The following is a 24,451-nucleotide window of genomic DNA, read 5'->3' as shown; positions in this document are numbered from 1 at the left end:
TAAAATATATTTATCATTTATATAGCACCTTTCTTTCAGAGTTTCATAATTAAAGGCTCATTTTTTCCCATAAAAATCATTTGAAAGAAAATAAAGATATTATCAGCATTATCTATTTACAGTGAGAAAAGTGGCATTACATGGAAGTAAATTAACACGCCCAGAATCTTTATGAAATTGGTATGGGTACTAATTTTTTGTCTCCTGGTACACTGAGTACATGGTATTTTTCTGAATATTAATGTAACCACTACAATCTGCACACTGGCAGATCTGACAGATTTCTGTAGCTAGCTAAAAAACACTAGTTGCCTTTTAGGGATATGGAAGAGTTTCTTTTTTTGCTGTTTTATGCAGATTAGTTATAACAATTTTTATTTTAAATATCGAGATATTACTTATGATATTCATAAGTTTTTAAATTAATTTACAAGTCCTGTTAAAAGAACATTAGCTATTTGAAAGCTATAATATTTCTATATACTTACTCTTTTGGTCAATACGAAGGTCATACAGAGGTGTCCTATATATATCCACACTGGAAAGTGCACATCGAGAGAGGGGCACATGATGAGAAGGCCCAAGGATGAAAATTCTCCGGCTAGGAGATACACAACAAAAAAACACAGAACAATTGCACTTCTACACAAACCTTATTAAATAAAAGAGAAAAAAGTAATTCTTACAAATCACTTGTTTTCCTTCTTAATTACCAACTGTTAATGGCTGAACTGTGTTCCCCTCCAAAATTCACATGTTGAAGAACCAATCCCCAGTAGCACAGACTGTAGTGCTATTTAGAGATAAGGTCTTCAAAGAGGCGATTAACTTCAAATGAGGCCATTAGGGTGGGGACCTCATCCAATGAGTCTGGTGTCCTTATAGGAAAAAGAGACACCAGAAGTATGCCTGCACAGAGATATGATCATGTCAGAAGGGGCCCAACCCTGACAGAAACTTGATATTGAATTTCAAGCTTCCAGAATTGTTAAAAAATAAATTTGTGTTGTTGAAACCACCTAATCTGTGGTACTTTGTTATGACAGCCCTAGCAAACTAATACACCTAATAATGACTTGCTCCTCAGTTAAGTTCAATTCCTTATTTCTGTCTTTGTTGGATGGCCTTTAAGAGAATCATATTCAATACTTGGAAATACCAGTTATCAATTAATACAGTAAACCAACCCACTATGCATAAAATAATCTCTATATTCTCAATGACAAGGATGCAACAGGTATTCAGAAGCTGTATTTTATTAAATGGATTTTATACACTTAAGCTATTAAAATTTCAAAATTCTAACACATTCTAAAATAACCTTCTAAGATCCACCATGATTTTAATAAAAATACATAATAGCATAAAATTCTAAATATCTATACAAAATATCCATTATAAAAAAGCATTCTGATAAAGCTATTTCCATATTTCTTCCATGGTAGGGTGAAAAAGGCATCTTGTTGAAAAGAATTCTATATAATAAGCTTTCTCTATTCCCATTCAAGTAGAAGTCATTCTCAAAAACAAAGAAACTAGATTATGTGTTATTTGCACTGTAGTCTAAAGAAAAGAACTGAGCTAAAGTGTAGCTTAAATCTTTACAATCTTTTTATCTGGACATCAAGAGTAATGTTAATTTCCTCTCATTCTGTCAAATATCCAAACCTGCCCTACAATCTGAATTCCAAAACTATCAATTTTCTCTGTTCTCCAAAATTCATATGAATCAACCTTCCCACATCACATACAAAACTTACAGACTCATAAAGCCAAAACTATGAGAAGAAAATATATGATATGCTATGTAGCTAGAAAAGTATTACTGATTGCTCAATTAATGAACAAAAGCTGAGAGATGAGCTAGTTCTTTTCTGTCAAAAATTTGCAGGCCAGGGAATGTGTGCTTTAGCAATGTATTTATTCTCATAAAATTCTATTACAGCTAAGAAAATTAACCAATTATTGGTTATATGTTACTCCATAAATTGCAGGGAGGAGATAAAGCTGTGGATATTAAGTTGTTCTGCTATGAAAAAAAAAAAAAAAAAAGAAAGTTGTGGTTAAGTGATTCTCAGTTTAGAGTCCCAAAACCTCCTTAAGACAGCACATACAGCAAACATTAAGACTTCATCCACAGGCCATTTCTGGTCAGAAACAGATTATCCTTTTCTTTAACTTTTACTTTAAGTTCAAGGGTACCTGTACGGGTTTGTAATATAGGTAAATTACGTGTTGCCAAGGTTTGGTGTACAGATTATTTGGACACCCAGGTAATAAACCTAGTATTCCATAAGTAGTTTTTTTATCCTCATCCTCCTCCCACCTTCTACCCTCCAGTAGGTCTCGGTGTCTGTTGTTCCCTTCTTTACGTCCATATGTACTCAATATTTAGCTTCTACTTGTGAGAACACGCAGTATTTGGTTTTCTGTTCCTACGGGAGTTTGCTTAGGATAATGGCCTCTAGCTCAATGTTGCTGCAAATGATATGATCTCATTCTTTTATAGAGCTGTGTAATATTACATAGCGTACATATGTACCACATTTTCTTTATCTAGTCTACCACTGATGGGCATTTATGTTGATTCCATGTCTTTACTACTGTGAACAGTGCTGCAGTGAACACATGTGTACATATGTCTTTATGGCAGAACAATTTACATTCCTTCAGGTACATACCCAATAATGTGACTGCGGGGCCCAGAGTTACTTCTGTTTTAAGTTCTTTGAGAAATCGCCACACTGTTTTCCACAATGATTGAATCAATTTACACTCCTACCAACAATGTATAAACATTTATTTTTCTCCACAACCTTGCCAGCATCTGTTAATTTTTGACTTTTCAATAACCGCCACTCTGACTATTATCAGGTAGTATCTCATTGTGGTTTTGATTTGCATCTCTCTAGTGATTAGTGATTATGAGAATTTTTTCATATGCTTGTTGGCCACGTATGTATCTTCTTTTGAAAAGTGTCTGTTCATGTCCTTTGCCCTCTTTTTAACTGGATTGTTTCTTACTCGTTAATTTAAGTTCCTTATAGACGACAGAATCTTTCTACCTCTCTTCCTTCAATATGTAATTATTAGCACTGCTAATCCTCACTTCTTGTCATCACCTCTATCATCAATTCGAGAACCATTTCAAAAAAAAAAGTCAAATCTATAGATTTCTAAATGAAGAAAAACTAAAAGATAGCACTCTGGTCACCTATCTTAATAGCACATAAATAATATGACACTTTTTTTTAAATTAAAGGCTAACGTGGGCTATAGAGAATGGTAACTCAGAAATGTTTAGGTAGCCTGACTAGGGCCAGGTAGTATATGAACCAAGAATCAAATAATGAGAAAGGGCATTTTTCTGATTGAGGAAAATATGAAAAGACAGAGAGAAAGGATATTTAACATCAGAGCACTCCTGGAAAATCTGAAACACATAGTCAAAACATGAACTGATTTTTAAAATAACAATCTAAATTCAAGGCATACATAAATTTCCTAAGTAAGTGTAATAAGGTTCTAACAATAGCCAAAAGATACACTGCTCCAGAAATAAACACCAGAGGTCTGCTGAAAGCCTAATTAACTCTTCTGATACCTGACTACTTTCCTTGTTTGCCTTTTTGTCTGCCCCAATCTAGATGAAGGAAAAAGAGCCCCACCAATCTGAATTAACCAATTGTGTACTCTACAGATTCTTTCTGGTTTGGTAGAAAACTCGCCAATAGCCAAATCAAGTTCCATATTTGATTAAAAGAAATAATAAGAAAAAAAGGTTTAAGTCCCCTCAATATAAAACCCTTAAAAGCAATATATCTAAAAACAAAACCAGAAAAAGCTAAATGTCATTGAAAGGAAAGTAAAATGGGACATTTAAATCAGCAGTAATCTCAAAATGGGTCTCCTTGTTAGCTAAATGCTAACAAAAGAAAATGAATAGTGTACATTAAAGTTCATGCATTTTCTTTGTTAGAATGCTAGATCCGTAAACACCAAGGCCACAGGAATATTTTGAAGAGAAATAAATAATAGAGGCATTAGAAGCAATGCCACTTTCTCTTCCTTTATTTGACTGCAAGGTGCTTTGTCTTTAAAAGCGTAACTTTTCAATATTAGCACATCATCGGTGATACCCAAGTTAAAAAAAAAAAAACCTTTAACATGAAAAAATGGGGGGGAGGAGCAAGATCAGTAGGCATTCTCTTAGAAATAAATGTACTTCATATACAATAGCTATAATAGAGAATTCACATTTGCAACGATAGTCTGTGCACCCAATGTATAAGCTGCCTGAGTGTGTACCCTCATGACTGTTTATTCAGCTACTTAGTCCAAATAATGGAACGTAAGTAATTTTGTAAATGTGTTTCACAGGAAGTGAAGACATTTTAACCAAAGAATAAAATGTCATCTGGCTCCAAAAAGCATTCCTTTTTGCTCTCTTTTTCTGTCCTGCAAGGCTTGCTGAAAAATATGTATCAAAATCAAGTTACTACTACCTAAGGACATCCTGAATTCTGAGTTTTTAGAGTTTTAATAATAGTCAACTACCAATATGGAAAAGAACTAAAATGTATCATTTTTAAAATTCCTTAAACAGTCAAAGTGATTTTCTGGAAACACAGATCATATCACTTTCCTTGCTTAAAGCCTTTTATGGCATTTCATGGTCACAGGATAAAATCTAGAATCCTTAAAATGGGCTCTACACTCTTAAATGCCCTAGCAAATTAGCTATTACTCTTGCCCACCTTGATCATAATACTTGATGTATACTGGTCTTCTTGCAGTTCCTTGATAACACCAACAACTTTGCCTACTTCAAACTTTTCACCCATGCTATTGTTCCCCTTTGCTTGGCTAGCCTGGCTTTAAAAATGTGTTCCTCGGTTGGGTGCAGTGCCTCATGCCTGAAATCCCAGCACTTTGGGAGGCTGAAGCAGGCGGATCACGAGGTCAGGAGATCGAGACCATCTGGCTAACATGGTGAAACCCCATCTCTACTAAAAATACAAAAAATTAGCCAGGCGTGGTGGCACGCGCCTGTAATCCCAGCTACTCAGGAGGCTGAGGCAGGAGAATCGTTTGAACCTGGGAGGCAGAGGTTGCAGTGAGCTGAGATTGTGCCACCGCACTCCAGCAGCCTGGGGGACAGAGCAAGACTCCGTCTCAAAAAAAAAAAAAAAAAAAAAAATCTGTTCCTGGAGATACTTTCCCCAATACCTTTCCCACAATTTAAATCAAGTCACCCTCTTAAGGTCTACCACAATAGTTCTCAAACTGTGAACTCTGGAATTCTGGTTTTCCTCAAGACCCTATGCAGCAGTCCATAAAATTAAAACTATTTTCATAAGAATGCAAGGAAGTTATTTACTTTTTTCATTTGCACTTATGGTGCAAAGGTGAGGGGAGCGTAAAACCACTGGCCCATTAGAACAAAGATCAAAGCAGTATCATCATCATGCACTAGCAGTCCTATTTTTTAACCTTACTCGCACTAAGTTTAAAAGGGAGTTCCTAATTTCATTAAATCTTGACTCTCGAGTAGGTATCTTTTTAATATTCTATATGACAAAATGCATTCAATCTGTGGTGATAAAACATTTCTGCTGCATATGGAAGTATGTTTCAGGAAAAAGCAGTTGTGTAGTTTTGAGTTGTAAGCTGAACCAGACATTTTCCTCATGGAACAAAATTTTTACTTCAAAAGACAACTGTAGATAAATTACGGCTATTCCAATTTAGGTAGCTGGCAGAAGATTTCCCCAAAGTGAATGGAAGTCAGGCACAGTGGTTCATGCCTGTAATCTCAGCACTTTGGGAGGCTGAGGTGGGAGGACAGCTTGAGGCCAGGAGTTCAAGACCAGCCTGAGCAACATAGTGAGACCACATCTCTACAAAAATAAATTTTTAAAAAATAGCCAGGCATGCTGGCACAGGCTGGCAGTCCTAGCTACTCGGAAGGCTGGAATAGGAGGATCACTTGAGCCTGGGAATCCAACGCTGCGTGAGCTATGATCATGCCACTGACTCCAGCCTGGGTGACAGAGCAAGATCCTGTCTCAAAAGGGGAAAAAAAAAAAAAACAGAATCTAGCACTTTAAAGAAAATAATATACTTGTTGTCAATGATAAAATTAAGGTTTTCAAGTGAAAATTAGACTTTCATAAAACTTTTATCACTGTAAGCTTGATAGCCTCCAAAGAATTAATGATTTTTTCTGATAAAATACATGGTGACATTAAGAAATGTTATTTTTTGCCAGGCACAGTGGCTCACGCATGTAATCCCAGCACTTTGGGAGGCCGAGGTGGGTGGATCACCTGAGGTCAGCAGTTTGAGACCAGTATGGCCAACATGGTGAAACCGTCTCTACTAAAAATACAAAAATTAGCAGGGCGTGGTGGCGTATGCCTGTAATCCTACCTACTCGGGAGACCGAGGCAGGAGAATCCCTTGAACCCAGGAGGTGGAGGTTGCAGTGAGCTGAGATCCTGCCACTGCACTCCAGCTGGGCGACAAGCACGAAACTCTGCCTCAAAAAAAAAAGAAAAATAAACAAAACAAAAGAAAACAAAAAGTGATTTTTTACTATCATATAATGAAATACCAGCATTGAAAATATCTGCATAACCCAATAAAAATTTTCCAAATGCTCCACACGTTACAAAATTATGCAAGGGTAAAAGAGCCATTCAAACTGTAAAATAGACAGTGAATTTATACAAAGTACAAAAATTCGGCTGGGTGCGGTGGCTCACATCTGTAATCCCCGCACTTTGAGAGGCCGAGGCAGGTCGATCACAAGGTCAAGAGATCGAGACCATCCTGGCCAACATGGTGAAACCCTAAAAATTCAAAAATTAGCTGGGCATGGTGGCGTTCGCCTGTAGTCCCAGCTACTCGGGAGACTGAGGCAGGAGAATCACTTGAATCCGGGAGGTGGAGGTTGCAGTGAGCTGAGATAGCGCCACTGCACTCCAGCCTGGTGACAGAGCAAGACTTTGTCTCAAAAAAAAAGTACAAAAATTCATTGACAGTAACTTCAGATTTCGCATTATAACTAACCTTTAAGAAACTACCATTTGGTGAGTTTTGGTGTAGTATTAAAGAAAAATATCCACAATTATCTGCAAAGGTAATTACACTACTCCTCTTCCTTTTCTAACTACATATCTGTGTGAGGTTTCTTCATATACGTCAACTAAAACAAATGATCAAAACAGGGTGAATGCATAACCAGATATGAAAACATAGTTGTCTTTTATTAAGCCAAACATTAAAAGGAGATTTAATAACTAGTAAAACTGTAAGACATTTTTATATTTTGTAAAAAAAAAAAAAAAGTAAAGCAATGCCACTTTTCCCCACTATCTTCTATTAGAAAATGTATTTATTTCTCATTTTTAAAAATGTTATTTTTATTAACCTCTAATTTGTTTACTTTTTTAAATAATTTTTTAAGTATCTCATTTTAATTTTGAATGCATTCAACAAAGGTAGATGTGGTCTACATTTGGTGTCCTTAATAAGTTAAGGGTTCCTGAAACCAAGAAGTTTGAGAACCACTGTATTTCACTTTCAGCTTTTTAATTAAATTTTTAGCTTTTAATAAGATATCTATATTCATTATCATATGCTTAATATCTATCTCACCTACCAATTTAGCAGCACAGGGCTAAAACCATGTCTGTTTTATTAATCACTGTGTCTCTAGCACTACCACAATATCTGGATCATAGCAGTCACTTAATAAACTTTTAAAATAAATATGCTTTAATTTATTCATCCATTTCTCTTGGAAAGCAACACCTGAAAACCTTTGCTACCAATTCTTCGTAAAACAGGCAAGTTTGTTTGTAAACAATCTTCTTTATCACCTCAAAAGCTGCCTCTCACACTCCCCATTAAGTTATCAGCCCTAATAGTTACTGCGAAAAGAAAAATCTTGGCCAGGAACAGCGGCTCATGCCTGTAATCCCAACACTTTGGGAGGCCAAGGCAGGCAGATCACTTGTGGTCAGGTGTTCGAGACCAGCCTAGCCAACATGGTAAAACCTTGTCTCTACTAAAAATAAAAAAATTAGCCAGGCCTGCCTGGTGGCATACGCTTGTAATCCCAGCTACTTGGGAGGCTGAGGCAGGAGAATCACTTGAACTCAGGAGGCGGAGGTTGCAGTGAGCCAAGATTGCGCCACTGCACTCCAGCCTGGGTGACAAAGAGAGACTCCATCTCAAAAAAAAAAAAAAAAAAAAAAAGAAGAAAAAGAAAAATCTTATTAGACCCTGACCAGTCCTATTATAAATCAAAGAATCATTCTGTCAGTTTAAGAATCATTAGTCCCCACAACTTGTAATCATTTTTGCACAAATGCTTTTAAATTTTATATTTTTTACCATAAAAATATATCCATTTCTCATGTAAGAAAACACATGCAAACTATTAGCATCCGTTATAATAATTTATTTAACCTCATATAGTACATTCTCTTTTTTCCCGATTTTACACAATGTTATACCCCGCTTTTTTTATTTAGTCAATGCACTATCAGAAACTTAGACTCTTTAAAAAACAATGCTGCTGTAGAAAACCTAACACATTTAACTTTTTCCATTTTGGGACTTATTAGGATAGAGCTTCCGAACGTGAATTTCTAAGCCAGTAACTATATACATTTTTATGACTCTTAATATATATTATCAAATTGCTTTCCTAAAGTATTAACCTGATATAGTCCATTGAAATGCATTTTTTTATAAAAAACTAATTTTGCCATAATCTAGCCAGTTCTGGATTACAGGAATTACATAACTGTATTGTTCTTCAAACTGTTCATTTAAATTGGTACCTCACTACTGTTTTTATTTCCATTTTTTTGAAAAATAAAACATATTTCCATTTTTATTTTTATTAATTACATTTACTTTTTGTAATTTCAGTTAATATTCTTTGATGATTTAGCCTCTAAGTACTATGATTTTTATTATTTTTGATATTATCCTTTGTCTTTTTTTGCAAATATTTTTCCCATTCCGTTCATCACTTCCACTGGTTACATTATGACATGAGTTATTTTTTCATGTAATTTAATTATAATTTATCATGTTTTATACTCTTCCCAACAATGTCTCATAAACATTAAGACATATTGTGTTCCAAATTAGCTGTGGCTTGAAATTCCTCTCCAGATATGTTAATACCCTTATCTAACTAGTATTTACTTTGATGGATGGTGTTAGCAGAGGTTCTAAACCAATTCTTTTTCCAAGCTGCTAGTCAGCATTCTATCATCAATTTTGGAATAATTTTTACCTGTTATTTGTAATGCCTTTTAAAATCATATTTGTACCCCCCACCCACTTTTAAATTCTGGAAAGTGACAGGGTATCATTTACATTTTCAAAAGATGATCCTGGCTGAAATATAGAACAAAAATGGATTAATGTGGAAGGTAAGAATAGAAAGTGGTAGTATAAAATTTAACCTTTCTCTAAGGATGTTCTTCCTCTATTTTCTCAAAGCACTCTAAAGACACTATAATTCCCAGAGAGTGCCTCTTTCAAGAGAATTCAACTGTGACTGTCAATTATTAATTTTACACTTAGACGTTAAAATTTATTCATTCAGAATTCAATTATTATATACTAATTACAAAAAATAATTTGATCGGGCTGGGCACAGTGGCTCATGCCTGTAATCCCAGCACTTTGGGAGGCCGAGGTGGGCGGATCACCCGCAGTCAGGAATTTGAAACCAGCCTGGCCAAAGCCAGGCAAAAGCGTGTCTCCACTAAAAATACAAAAAATTAACTCAGTGTGGTGGCGTGCACCTGTAGTCCTAGCTACCTGGGAGGATGAGGCAGGAGAACTGACTGAACCTGGGGGCAGAAGTTGCAGTGAGCCAAGACTGCACCACTGCACACCAGCATGGGTGACAGAGCCAGACTGTGTCTCAAAAATACTTAATTAATTAATTAAAATAAAATAATTTGATCACATCAGCCATCATTTGCCTCTCTTTCTACTCATCTTCTTAAATCTTCCTCTTCTTAGTCCTTGGCACTCTTCCATTTTTTCCTTTCCTTTTGCCTTCTTTCTCACTTTCCATTAACCTATTTAACACATGCTTTCCACTTCTATGAACATAAACTCTATCTATACCCCTCTACAAATTCCTAAACCTAATTTAACTCTGGGGTGTCCCATCAGCACAGGAGTTTTATCAATAAAACTTCTGCCAAATAGAGGAAGGTTTCAAAAAGAAAAGGCTGTTATATAAACTAACTTTTATTATAGCTGGTTTATAGGCCCAAGTCAAATGAAAGAAGCTTATAAAATATATATATATATATATATATATATATATATATATATATATATATATTTTTTGAAACGCAGTCTTGCTCTGTTGCCAAGCTGGAGTGCGGTGGCGCGATCTCAGCTCACGGCAACCTCCACCTCCCGGATTCAAGCGATTCCCCTGCCTCAGCCTCCCAAGTAGCTGGGACTACAGGCGTGTGCCACCACGCCTGGCAATTTTTTTTTTTTTTTTTTTTTGTATTTTAGTAGAGACGGGGTTTCACCATATTGGCCAGGCTGGTCTCAAACTCCTGACCTCAGGTAATCGGCCCGCCTCAGCCTCCCAAAGTGCTGGGATTACAGGTGTGAGCCACCAGGCCCAGACTAAAAAATCATTTCAATTTAACTTCTATTTGCTCTTATTCATGAAATTACTTAAGATTATATATTAAGCATGTATCAAGGAATAATTGTTAACAATGCTCCTCAAAACATCATAAATGAGACAGGGCTAGCCAAAACCTCACCAATTTAGAAATATTATTGCTTTATTTTTAGTAAAAACTTGCTAAAAATAATTTTCAATGAATTATAATACAATGTATAGAGAACGCTACATAAAAATTTGAAAGAACAACTTTTTTGTTTTAAAACTTTGAATGAACTGCTCAAAGGCAAGTGGTCTGTGCATGATTTTCTTTATTAAATCATGGCTGCTATGAGCTATTTCTTTTGAATAACTATCCTACATCTCTACTAATTCAGACCTAACAATCAGTATTTGACAGAACTAAGATGATCGCTTTACCTATTCACATAGCTTGTACATCTGGCAAAGAAGGGCCAGATATTGGTTCATATCTAGTAAATTAACTGTGTAAATAAAATGAGTGACTATTTCCAGCAAAACCTCTTGTAAGTTCACAAGTTTCTTACAGAGTAGTATACTATTAAAGGAGTCTCAAGTTCCCAGGAAGTTTTTTTTTTTTTAAGCTAATTTCAGAGCTGTCATTGAATTATTAAGAGTTAATATGCCTCAAACACCATATTAAATTCACTGTCAGATTCTAAAATGTTTCAAATACCTTATCCTGTCAACGAGAAATTATCCTTTGAGTAACCACAATTTTAACAAGTACAATAAAGAATTTTAAATTACAAAATGATTAAAACAGATCAGAGGGCTTTGCATTTTTCTTAAGAATGCTCATCTCTGGGTTTTCAAAGAAATATCAAAAAACAAAATATTTAACCTTCAAAACTAAACATTTTACATGCCAAAGGGAAGGTAAAAATCAAATGCTCAAACAACAACAAAAAAGAAGTATTGAAGTTTTCAGTAACCTATATAAAGTATAGTAAAATTCATCAAAAGTCAAATCCCTCATGAAATTGAGTACATAATAACAATAAGTATAAAAAGCAAATTACTTCTATAACAAAGCAATAAATTCTCAAGCTTCTCCGACTTAAAACAAAACTACATTACTTACGTAATAGACGGATCCACTTGTTTATAAGCATGGGCAGCACAAGACCCACAGTACGTATATCCTGCATGGCTACAAAACAAAATATTTTTAAACTTAATCATCAGATTCAAAATCAAGATATTCTAGAAAGAAAAACCTTGAAATAAATACAGTAACTATGGTAAACACAACAGAATTGAGAGCATATGTTAAATAACAATGTAGTTAATGATGTGACTTCTAGAAGAAATGAGGAAACACATGATCTATACTGTGTTCCAATTCTAAACTTTAAAAATACTTTGTAATTTTTTTTTGTCTGAAAGACAAATTTAGAGGTGTTCAAGGTTTACTTGAAGTTGCTATGTAACACGATTATTGAGGTTGGTTTTTGTTGTTTTTTTTTTTTTTTTTTTTGAGACAGAGTCTCACTTTGTCACCTAGGCTGCAATACAGTGGTGCAATCATGGCTCACTTCAGCCTCAACCTCCCAGGCTCAAGCAATCCTCCTGCCTCAGCTTCCTGAGTAGCTGAGACCATAGGCGCATGCCACCATTATCTGGCTCATTTGTTATTTTTAACAGACCTGAGTTCTCTGTTGCTGAGGCTGGTCTTGAACTCCTGGGGTCAAGTGATCCTCCTGCCTTGGCCTCAAAAAGCACTGCAATTACAGGCATAAGCCACCGCACTTGGCCTATAACTGAGTTTTTTTTACTCCTCTTCAGTAGCATTAGCAGACTATTACAGAAAAATGATAAACCAACAGGAAGTCAAGTCAGACCAAAACAAATACCCTACAACTATTATAACAACTCACTTCCTTCAAAGACAAAGATAATTATTCTCGTTTTCGCTCCATACTATTTTTCCCTTTCATCCTCCGGTCTCCAAATTCAGTCAATTCTCTTATCACGCAGAGAATGACTGTTTCCTGGTCTCAAAAGGTATATGAAAAAATAGAGATATATCCATACAATGGAATACTCTTCAGCAATAAAAAGAAGTGAACTACTGACACTCAAAATAACTACACTTTTTTTTAAGGGGGTAAAAATAAATATACTGAATGGAAGAAAGTCAAACAAAAATAGCTTATTCTGTATGGTTCCATTTAAATAAAATTCTAGAAAATAGCGAGGCATGGTGGCACATGCCTGTAGTCCCAGCTACTGAAGAGGCTGAGGCAGGAGGATTGCTTAAGCCAAGTTCTATATTACAGTGAGCTATGATCACGCCCACACACCAGCCTGGATGACAGAGCGAGATACCACCTCTTTAAAAAAAAAATATATATATATATATATAGAGAGAGAGAGAGAGAGAGAGAGAGAAAGGGGAAGAGAGGGGATAAAGAGGTACAGAAAGGAAGAATTATAAGCGAACACAAGGAAACTTTTGAGGGTGATGAATATGTTCGTTTTCTTGATTGTGATAGTTTTATCCTCATACATAGGTCAAACATCAAATTGTGTGCTTTAAATGTACACACTTGTATGCCAATCATATCACAACAAGGCTCTTTTTTAAAAATGGTCCTAATCTGAAGTAGCTTAAGATATGAATGGAGAAAATGAGACTCACAGCTGTCTACTACAGCAATACAAGATAGTAGTGGTGTTTAATTGGGAGCTCAATAATATGGAACATACACTAAGTTCACTGAAATCAGTGAAGGCCTTAATTAATCGTAGTCACTCTAGCCCTATACCTCTGGTAAAGGAGCCTATCAAGTTGCCTCAAAACAGCAATATTCTCACAACCCAGTTCTGATCTTAGCCAGAAGGAAATTTAGTAGTCTTTTGGCTCAGCACACTCAGTTTTGATGTTATCCTGTGCTAATTTTGATACTAGAGCCTTACCAGGAGACCTATTTTATTCTGTTACAACTCCAGTCTCTGAGTGCCTGAGACCTCACCACTCACTGCTTCAGACTGCTAACACCTGGTTCTTGATCTTAACTGGTTCTCTTACCAGTTTATAAGTACGCCATCTTTCCTGTCCATGTGGACCTTAAAACCAGCTGGTCCATCTGGATCTGCCCAGCTCTATCTCAAACCTTAGCGACATCTCAGATGTTCAACACTCCCTAGAAATTTTGCTCTCAGTTGTTACTCATATACCATCCCTTCACTTCCTAATCCTTACACCTTAAACTGCTCCTTCCACCTTAGATCTTCTTTTCAGACTTTAGCTCCTCTTTGTCATTCTTAAATTTAAAGGCTCTAATCCCCAATCCATACTCTGATCTCTAAATCAACCTGTCTTGCTAGTCTGAGTCTCTCCCATTTCTACCAATCCTGTTCCTGACAAAGCTCAGTTCTTAACATCCAGAAAGGCTCTTAGAAACACTGGATTCTTCCCATAACTGCCCTCCACCTGGGTGACTGAGCGAGACTTTATTTCAAAATTTAAAAAAAAAAAAATAAGAAAAGAAAGAATCATTGGATTCTTTATGTATGGCTAGGACAGAAATAATAAGAGTACAAAGGTAAGGACATTAAGGAAGGGCCTAAAGACTAAAGGAAGAACATGAGCAAATGTCCAAGTACATAAGGTAGATGAGAAAATACAAGACAGGCCTGAGTAGAGGAAGAGAGTAATGATAAGCCAGAGTCAGGTAAGGGAATAGGGGCTTGATAAAACAAGATTCTGAAAAATGCTGTGAGCTCTTGGGCAGGGGTGTGACAATATCAAACTGTTATTAGTCTAGTACTGAAAAGCACTGGCACAAACTAGCAATTAGAGGCAGGAGGGTGTTAATAGAAGCTCTCTTGAAAATTGTGGCAGTACTATACCCAAGCATGAGGTACTAATGTCATGGTCTGGAACTCTATCAGTGCTGGTGGGCAAAGAGAAGCAAATGTGATAGAGTCTAAAAAAGAAAAATTAACAAATCTCAGTGACTGAGCATGGGAGATGATGAAAAGGATAATGATAATAATAGTAACATTTACTGACTACTTCCTATGTATCAGGCATCTTCTATGTACTTCAAAGTATTAAATCATGTAATCCCCACTCCAACCATATGAGGTAGGAATTATTATTATTCTCATTTTACAGATGAAGAAACTAAAACAGAGAGGTTAAGAAACTTGCTCAAGTTCACAGAGATAGCCAGGACCAAGTCAGGACTTAAGCCAGGACTGCCTGGCTCTAGAATACATACTGTTACCCACTATAAGAGATCTTTACATGTTTGAAGGAAGAAAGGAAGGAGTCTGTGGCATAGGAAAAGCAATAAGCCTGAAAACGAGAATTCTTACAGAGCATATACCCTATAAAACTACACGAAAGGATGAAAGTTTTGAAAACACAATTAGCTAAGGTAAATACATGATTAATAATGGAACTCAGATTTCGTGGTTTCAGTCCATTCAGGAGCTGAAGACTTCCAAGTCTGCTTGGAGTAAAGACAAGACAGTTACAGGCAGAGAAGGAGAGTCTTAAGTTGAAAAGGTCTTAACTTCGAGGCTACACTGCAGAGTATTGAAAAAAACAATCTGTCAGTGCACTGTGCCTCTTTACCCCACCACAAAGAACTCTACTTCATCAAAGGAGGAAGAAGATAATAATCAAAGAAGATAATTTCTTGTAATTTCCTTTATCCTCGCCCAAAAACATGGTAATGAAGAAAATCAGAATAATGACAATCAAATCACACTACAGATGCTCTTTTCCTAACCCTTCTTTTGCTAACAGAATCTGCGATTCTACATGTATGTGGAAACAACGTTTTATCAAGAGATCATTCATAATAAAGGAGGCTTCACTAAAGAAACGGCTAAAGTTTTTTCTTTTGTGCATAACAGCCAAAACAATGAAAATTTAAGCTCTACAGATATTGTAATATGCACTGTAAAAGTGTGTCCCATTTAGTATTTTATTTTATTTTATTTTTTATTTTTATTTATTTTTTTTTTTTTTTTGAGACAGAGTCTCACTCTGTCACCCAGGCTGGAGTGCAGTGGCCAGATCTCGGCTCACTGCAAGCTCCACCTACCAGGTTCAAGCGATTCTCCTGCCTCAGCCTCCCGAGTAGCTGGGACTACAGGCATCCGTCACCACACCTGGCTAATTCTTCTATTTTTAGTAGAGACGGGGTTTCACCATATGGGCCAGGTTGGTCTTGAACTCCTGACCTTGTGATCCGCCTGCCTCAGCCTCCCAAAGTGCTGGGATTACAGGCATGAGCCACCGCGCCTGGCCTGTCCCACTTAGTCTTTTAAAAGCTCTTAAAGTCCTTAATGCAAAAAGCCATCCCCACTAACTTTTCCAAGTCACTCTGATTCCCAACCTAACATATCATGAAGGCAAACACAAAATTATACTTAATACCTACAACATTTTATCAAGCTAAAACCTTGCCTCTAAAAATTGATCCTTCTTTTAACAGGGAGTGCTTTTGCTTCTCCCTTTGCTCCTACACAGTAGACCCTCTACATCGGCAAGTCTAGTTCCTGACACCAGAATTTCTGTTTTTCCCTGTGGAACTGCAATCAAGTGAGGATGCAAAGGCCATTCATTGCTCATGAACATTTACTGGTTATGTGACAGTTTCCCACACAGCAACCTTCCAACGTGGGTATAATTCAAATTCTTACCATAGAAAAATGACCAATTACTACAGGACATGGATTTTCACTTGTTCATTCTGAGACCTTCGAGGTCACAGGTGAATAGTATAAACTGTCAATGCCAAGAGTCTACCACACATTCTATGTAAGGCTTTTCATCAAAGAGGATACAGGGAATAATAAAGGAATACTTAACTAGGATTCAACAAAGTCAGGTCCAATAGTCCTAGTTCTACTTAACAGTAGCAAAATGCAAAATAAAAAGATTGAACTAGATGAAATGAAAAGACTGAACCAGAGGAAATGGGAAGATCTCCTCCAACAATAGGAAAAGTCACAAGATCTACTTAAGCTAAGGTAAGATCTAAAAAGCTAGAAACTAAATTAGAAAACTCCTCTGAACAGATAGGATCAATTTGATTGACAACTGGCCCTATATAATTTGCAAATGCAGCAGCTTCCACATTGCCTCTCTCAATTTTATTTTGCTGTACCTAGTCTTTTATTCTTTTATTTTGTAGGCATTGCTCAATGGCCCTCAAGATTCCTGTTTTGATAAAAAATATCAGTAGATAATTGTGCCCAAAAAAAGTCCAAGTTAGATAGTTATTATTCAGAATATTTTATTTTTACATAATAGAATCTTATAAATATTAAATAGTCTGAGCTAAGGAAAGTTATTAAAGTTATTGAAGTCAAATAAGAATGAACTAACCAGAATGTTGCATATCTAGATATTTTTTGTACTGTCATATAGGATTTGAGACTTTGACATGAATATCCTATGGCTTAGTACAAACAATAATTAGAGACAAATAAGCTGTGCATCCTCAGTAACTTGAAGAACTAAATAATGTATGAAGATTGTCTCATGATATCCAGTGGTAGAGCACTGTACAGGTATGCTTCACTATATACAAACTTGTCTTCTATATACACGCTTTTTAGCATTTACATTTTTTAAACTAATTTTTATATTAAAAGTAATACATGCACACAGTAAAAAAGTCAAACAATAAAGGGTACACAATGAAAAGTGGAAGTATCCTTTCTCCCATACTACTCTTACTAGGTTAACTAATATCAAGTCAAAGTCCTACTAGGTTAACTAATATCAAGTATTTTAAATGTATAAGGGGGGCTTCAATATTCAAAGTACCTGTTTTATAGTAAAAAAAATTCATGTTAACCAATTACTTGATTACATTTTTATATTTAATAAGTTTCTTAAGCGATGCATATCTGTACAGCTTCATTCTAGGGGTTGCTGACATATTTCTGCATAGTGCAAGACAAGCAAGAAGATTGGTATGAAGATATCTGGAAGTCATGTAGAAAGACATTTCAGACTTTTAGCTCATGAGATCATTTCAATATATATCTCTGGGACACATACTGTCTCCTACACATCAAGGTAAGGTAGTTCTGAATTCAACCACAGTACATTTCTAATCAAATTAATTTATTTTAAATCCTCCAAATGTGCCTGCCTTATGTCACACAGATTAGAATTCATTAAGATAGAACAACAGTTGACAAGTCAATATTTATTCTTTAATGGTATTTATTCTATTTAATCTATACCAATATAAAAATGAACAATATTTTTAAGCACTTTCAAAAACCTGCCATTTTCACACAGCCTAATTAGTTACAACTATATCCAGGTTCTGAGTTTATTTAAGGTTTCCATGATATGATTTATGCCTATAAAGGTAAAAAAAAAAAAACTAAGAAGGCCAGGCGCAGTGGCTCACACCTGTAATCCCAGCACTTTGGGAGGCCGAGGCAGGCGGATCACGAGGTCAGGAGATCGAGACCATCCTGGCTAACACGGTGAAACCACGTCTCTACTAAAAATGCAAAAAAAATTAGCTGGGCATGGTGGTGGGTGCCTGTAGTCCCAGCTACTCGGGAGGCTGAGGCAGGAGAATGGCGTGAACCCAGCAGGTGGAGCTTGCAGTGAGCTGAGATCGCGCCACTGCACTCCAGCCTGGGTGACAGAGTGAGACTCCATCCCAAAATAAAAAAATAAAAAATAAAAAATAAGAAAAGCAAGTACTAGAGAGCTAACATTTATAAAACTTAAAGTAAGTTTTTGATTAATGTGATTTTTCTAATTATTAAATAGCATAACCCTTTCATGCCATAGAACAATATATATATATTTTTTTTTGAGACAGGGTCTCACTCCCATTACCCAGGCTGGGGTGCAGTGGTGCAATCTCAACTCAGTGCAGCCCCAACCTCCCGGGCTCAAGCGATCCTCTCATCTCAGCTTCTGGAGTAGCTAGGGCTGCAGGCTCATGCCACCACACCCAGCTAATTTTTGTATTTTTTGTAGAGGGGGTTTCGCCATGTTGCACAGGCTAGTCTCAAACTCCTGAGCTCAAGCAATCTTCCCACCTCAGGCTCCGAAAGTGCTGGGATTACAAGCATGAGCCACTGCACCCAGTAACAATGAAAGATTTGTTTTCTACCTCAAAAAAAAAAAAAAAGATAACCTTGGAAAGGAAAATAATTACTTCTGGAAACCATATAAGATAAAACTTGGCTATACTTAAAGTCTTCCTATGTTAACAAAATAGAAATTGCCTATGAATGCACATTTATATATGTTTATTGTATGTTTATATTTATGTTTTTATATGTTTATGTTTATTATAACATTTATTATACGTTATATACAAAGTCAGTATGTCACAGAAACACACCAAAGCCAAAACTATTTTCAAATATCCATTTTAAAATCTGGGGTAACTTGGAAATCAACATATTTGTAATTTAGGCTAAAACATTCCATTTCCCAGGTCACTCCCAATTATTCCAATTTAAAATTAATTACAAAAAGTAAACAAGTCTGGCTACTTTTTTATGAATACTAACCTCAACTTAATTATATGTTGATTCAACTCAGCTCCCAAATTTAGAACAAGTTTTAACTGGAAAGGTAGCATACCATAATAGTCAAATACCAGCAAATTGATGAAATGAGAATGTCTCTCGTGAGTTACTATAAAGAAATTATTATTAATCCATTGTTTCTCACCTAATCAAGGATCCCTCTTAGGTAAATGTCCCCTCTTATCCCTGCATCAATTTTTCTTCCCCTACTGACTCACTTCATATACAAACACTTTAAAATCTCACAAATGAAATAAAAATCCTCCTTACCATATAGATACTATCCTATTTCTCTGTTTTACAGCAAAATTCCTCAAAAAACTATCTATACTTACGTCTTCATCGCCCTCACCTCTCATTCTTTCCTGAACCTACTCCAATAATACTTTCATTTCCACCACCCCACAGAAACTTTTCTTCTCAAGGTCACCAGTGATTTCCACATTGCCAAATCCAATTATCAATCCTCAGTCCTCACTGGCAGCATTTGATACAGCTGATCACTTTTTCCCCCGACACATTTTTCATCCTCTGGCCTCTCAAGAGACATCACTCATTCTTGATTTTTCTCCTTCCTCACTTATTCTCCCTTCATTATCTCCTTTGCAAATGTTCATCTTTATTCTAGCCTCTAAAAAGGTGGCTTGTCCAAGGGGCTAGTCCTTGAAACTCTTCTCCTGTTTATCTTTATTTTATTCCCTAGGCAACCATACCCTCTGTGATTATATATACTAATAAAGCCTTTATTTCTATCTCAAGTCTGGTGCCTCTTCTTTGTACTCCAGATTCATATAGCCAGCTGCCCATTCTAAATCTCCATTTGGATATCTAATAAGCACCTCAACATTAACAAGATCAAAACCAAAAACCTAGATTCTATACAAACACTTCAAAATCTACTCCATACTTCCACTTGTCTTCCCCTTATCAGTATAAAGGTAATTCCATCCTTCTAGTTTCACAGGACAAAACTTAAGAATCATTCAGTTATGATATTTTAAAACCATGTCTTAAAAAATATATTTAAAGACAGGGTATCTCACTGTTGCCCAAGCGGGAGTACAGTGGTGCAAACAGACCATAGCTCACCGTAGCCTCAAACCCCTGGGCTCAAGGGATCCTCCTGCCTCCATCTACCAAGTAGCTAGGACTACAGTTGCATCCCACCACACCCAGCTAATTTTTGTAGAGATGGAGTCTTGTTTTGTTGCCCAGGCTGATCTCAAACTCCTGGCCTCAAGCAATCCTCCTGCTTAGGCCTCCCAAAGGGCTGGGATTACAGGCGTGAGCCACTGCCCCTAGCCAAGTGTCATTCTTGACTCTTCTTCTCTCTATCTTGTTGGTCCAACCTTTAAAACATATCCAGAATACACTACTTCTCATCATCTCTGCCTCAAGCCCCCAATCCAAGCCACTATGTCATCTCTTTTCTATAATTATAATTATAAAATAAGCCTCCTAAACTGGACTCCCTGTTCCCACATAATATAATATCCATACAGCAGCAAGAGTAATTATTTTCAAACCTAAGTCACATCACGTCATTCTACTGCTCAAAACTTGTCATGACTTGCCATATCACTCAGAATAAAAACCAAAGTCCTTATGACTACAAAGCCTCTTCATGATCTAGCCCTCTGCTGCCTATCTCATCTACCACTCTTCCCCTTGTACTGCCACTCCAGCTGCACTGGCCTCCTTGCTTCTCCTCAAACACACTAAGCATACTCTTGTTCCAGAGCCTTTGTGCTCACTGTTCCTCAACCTGAAACCCTCTTCCTCCAGCTATCTGCATAGCTTGCTCTCTCACATCATTCAGACTAAAATGTTACCTTACCAGGGAGTCCTTTTCTTACTAATCCTATATAAAACAGTAACACCCTACCCATACTGTCACTCTCAATCCTCTATCTGCTTTATTTTTCTTCTTAGCACCCATCAGCACCTGACATAGAATATAATTATTTGTTTACTGCCTGTCTTCCCTAGTACCAAAATGCTAGTACCACAAGAGTGGCAATTTTGATGTACTCAAAATGCAGCACAAAGAAGAGCACTTGGCCTTTAGCCTGGTAAATAAATGACTAAATAAATAGTAGTAAGTCATTTGCTGTAAGTTTTATAAAGATTAGTTCATTTAATCTTTTGTTAAAAGTGTTAAGGAAATACTATTATTATTCCAGCTTTACCAATGAGGAGCTGAAATCCCAACAGATAAAAAAGTTGCATGTCACATAGCTTCTAAGTAGGAGTCAGGCTCCTGCACCCATTAAATGAGATCAAGTTAGATATACAAATAAGGCATTTAACAAAATATTTGGTATATAAAATGCCTACCATTAATAGTAGGCTCCTTATGTGTATTTACTATTTGCTCATTTAATTCTGATATTGATTAAAAACGGTTATTATATATTGTCATCACTATTTACTATTTATCAGGGCACGAACCTTAACCCAATAGAAGTCACAAACAACAACATGCTATGAGACAAATGGCACAGAGTAAACCTTCACTCTTCTCAGAAAAAATGTTACCATGTGTTTCAAACAATATGTTGTGAAGGTTAGCACTGGAAACCAAATCAAAATTAACTGAATTCATATCATACACAGACACACATCATTAACTGTGTATGTGCTAGCTTGCAGTTCTAAAAAGCAAACTCTAAAATCCAAAGACAAAATAATCAGATTTTCTCAATTAAAAAAAGACACAATCTACTCCTCCTCAAAAATTAAGTTGCTATTCCATGTTGTACCATACTATGCTTAATATATCTTTTTCATTATAAATTAAAAATCATCGGGATTAAATTAGATCTCTTTAATATTTAAAATAGAACTTATTCATTTATAGCAATGGCTACCGAAATTGGCAAGTTTACCTGATGTAAAAAACCCTTTTCTTTAAAAGTCAGTTTTATTATCAAACATACATTTTGAAATTACTCTATCTGAGGAAATAAAGTAGCCAATTCTTTTTTTTTCTTTTTTTGAGATAGGGTCTCACTGTCACCCAGGCTGGAGTGCAGTGGCATGATCTGGCTCACCACAACCTCCGCCTCCCAAGCTTAAGCGACCCCCCACGTCAGAACCCCACCACTGCCACCCCCAGTAGCTTAGCTGGGACTACAAGCGTACCATCACACCCAGCTAATTTTTGTATTTTTAGTAGAGATGGAGTCTCACCATGTTGCCCAGGCTGGTCTCAAACTCCTGGGCTCAAGCAATCCTCCCACGTTGGCCTCTCAAAGTGCTGGAATTACAGGTGTGAGCCACCACACGCAGCCAAAGTAACCAATTCTTTTATCCTTAAGTTACAGTGAAAACCCACAAGAATTGTGAAAATTACTGAATACAATTTCTTCAGCTCAATACAGACTTTAGTTTTTAATTTTTAGTTCAATCTGTAGATACTCATTTACTAATAATAAACATACAAAAAAGATTTTAAGTAGACTCTTAAAACTTACAGTGCAGGCCAGGCGTGAGCGAGACCGAGGCAGGTGGATCATTTGAGGTCAGCAGTTTAAGACCAGCCTGGCCAACATGGTAAAACTCCATCTCTACTAAAAATACAAAAATTGGCCAGGCGTGGTGGCACACGCCTGTAGTCCCAACTGCTCAGGAGGTTGAGGCAGGAGAGTCGCTTGAACCTGGGAGGCGGAGGTTGCAGTGAGCCGAGACCATGCCACTGTACTTCAGCCTGGGCGACACAGGGAGACTCCTTCTCAAAAAACAAAACAAAAACAAAAACCAAAAAGACTTACGGGGCAATAATGGCTCTAGCAGGTCTTTTTGTAGACTGTACTTGTGAAAGCCAACCTTCTAGCTGTGCATTCAGCTGCGGTCCTATAAAAAGACAAAGACAAAATTAGAGTCAGCAAAGCAATATACTACAGATAACCATACGTGGCATAAAGCCCTCACTGAACTTATGTGGGACTAAACTAGCTTAATGCGCAATAGGATCATCAGTTGGGATGTTAATGTTTGAATTTACCAACTACACAGTCTCTAACAAGCCATATGATAAGGCCAAATTCTGACTAAACAAAATTTGCTTTTATCGATTTACTTATTTACAGCTGTCTTCATTTCAGAGCAACACAATGTGATTTACAAGTTGAGGCAATATTTAAACAAAATAAAACAGGAAGCAGAAACTCTCAGTGTATGAAGAGGAAATAATTGAATATGTTATAGAGCACCAAAATCTGCTCTACAGATTAATCACTGAAATGACATCCACAGAAGGTAATCACTTCCACACCCAATGATCTTTTCTTCCATCCCACTCCAGTCCCCTATTCTCATAATGAAATATTGATAACCAGTAACTACGCTACCTTAAAAATCTCAGTTTCAAGCATCTCAGCTTCTTTACTCAATATACTATACTTATTTTTCCAATTCACTGCCAGAAACCTGTTAACTCCAACAGACCCTACAAATTTTTCCACTGTCCTTTGTCTCTACTTCTTACCTAGTCTGAGACTCAAAAATCCATCATCACAGTCATTTCCTTGCCTGTGGCCTCACTCCTCTGCTCCTCTCTCCCTCCATCACAGTCAAAACATAGTTTAAAACCAACTTTCCACTTAACTCAGTACTTTTACCTGAATAGCTGAATGAGACTAAAGAGAAATACAACCATATAAACTTTAAAATAATAACCATAAATTTCAGCAGACCCCTAAAATGCTCAGAAATCCTATCACATTAACGTAGTGAATCTGCTCTCCTATCTTTAAGATAGAGAATTAACTCATACCTTCTCTTTTCACCTTAAGCCTCAATACTTCCTTCATCCCCTTGTCACTTCCAGAAGATAATCATCAATGCTTTTCATTTTGTCAAGGAAAAACAATCAGAAGTTGGCCCAAGACTTTCCCAGTTTTAGCACTGGAAGTGCTGCATTCTGAGAAACTGCTAAATCACAAGCAAACCTGGATGTTGGTCACCCTAAATTGAGAAGATAACTACTTCATCTTCCCACCACTTATTCTGCTTTCCCTTGTATTTCAACAAATTGTCCTTGTTCCTATCAAGAGCCAAACAGTATTTCTGTACTGGATCCCATTATTTTTTTCTTTCTCAAGGATTCTGCTCCCATAACTATTATAGGTCTCCTATACCAATTCTTCCCTTTTTTACTTTATCATTATTATTAGCATGCAAATGTGTCAT

At 36.5% G+C, this 24,451-nt stretch overlaps 1 protein-coding gene across 7 annotated transcripts in view; it reads right to left on the bottom strand.

Moving 5' to 3' along the window:
• MEMO1 (mediator of cell motility 1) overlaps positions 1-24,451 on the bottom strand; it is a 144,085-nt gene that overhangs the window by 52,668 nt on the left and 66,966 nt on the right. For 5 of the 7 annotated variants that reach the window (XM_063595013.1, XM_055108092.2, XM_055108091.2 and 2 more), the window contains 3 exons: positions 23,032-23,113; positions 11,799-11,867; positions 489-601 (listed from right to left, as the gene is read on the bottom strand). In XM_063595013.1, coding sequence (XP_063451083.1) covers positions 489-601; positions 11,799-11,865 — 180 coding nt within the window. In that variant the 5' untranslated portion in view covers positions 11,866-11,867; positions 23,032-23,113. The remainder of the gene's footprint in view (positions 1-488; positions 602-11,798; positions 11,868-23,031; positions 23,114-24,451) is intronic. The other 2 variants (XM_063595011.1, XM_063595012.1) reach the window with 2 other exon arrangements.

This window comes from Pan paniscus, chromosome 12 (assembly GCF_029289425.2).
Source record: "Pan paniscus chromosome 12, NHGRI_mPanPan1-v2.0_pri, whole genome shotgun sequence".
Classification (NCBI taxonomy): domain Eukaryota; kingdom Metazoa; phylum Chordata; class Mammalia; order Primates; family Hominidae; genus Pan; species Pan paniscus.
The sequence above is the reverse complement of the archived record's forward strand: the minus strand, read 5'-3'. Positions and strand labels throughout refer to the sequence as shown.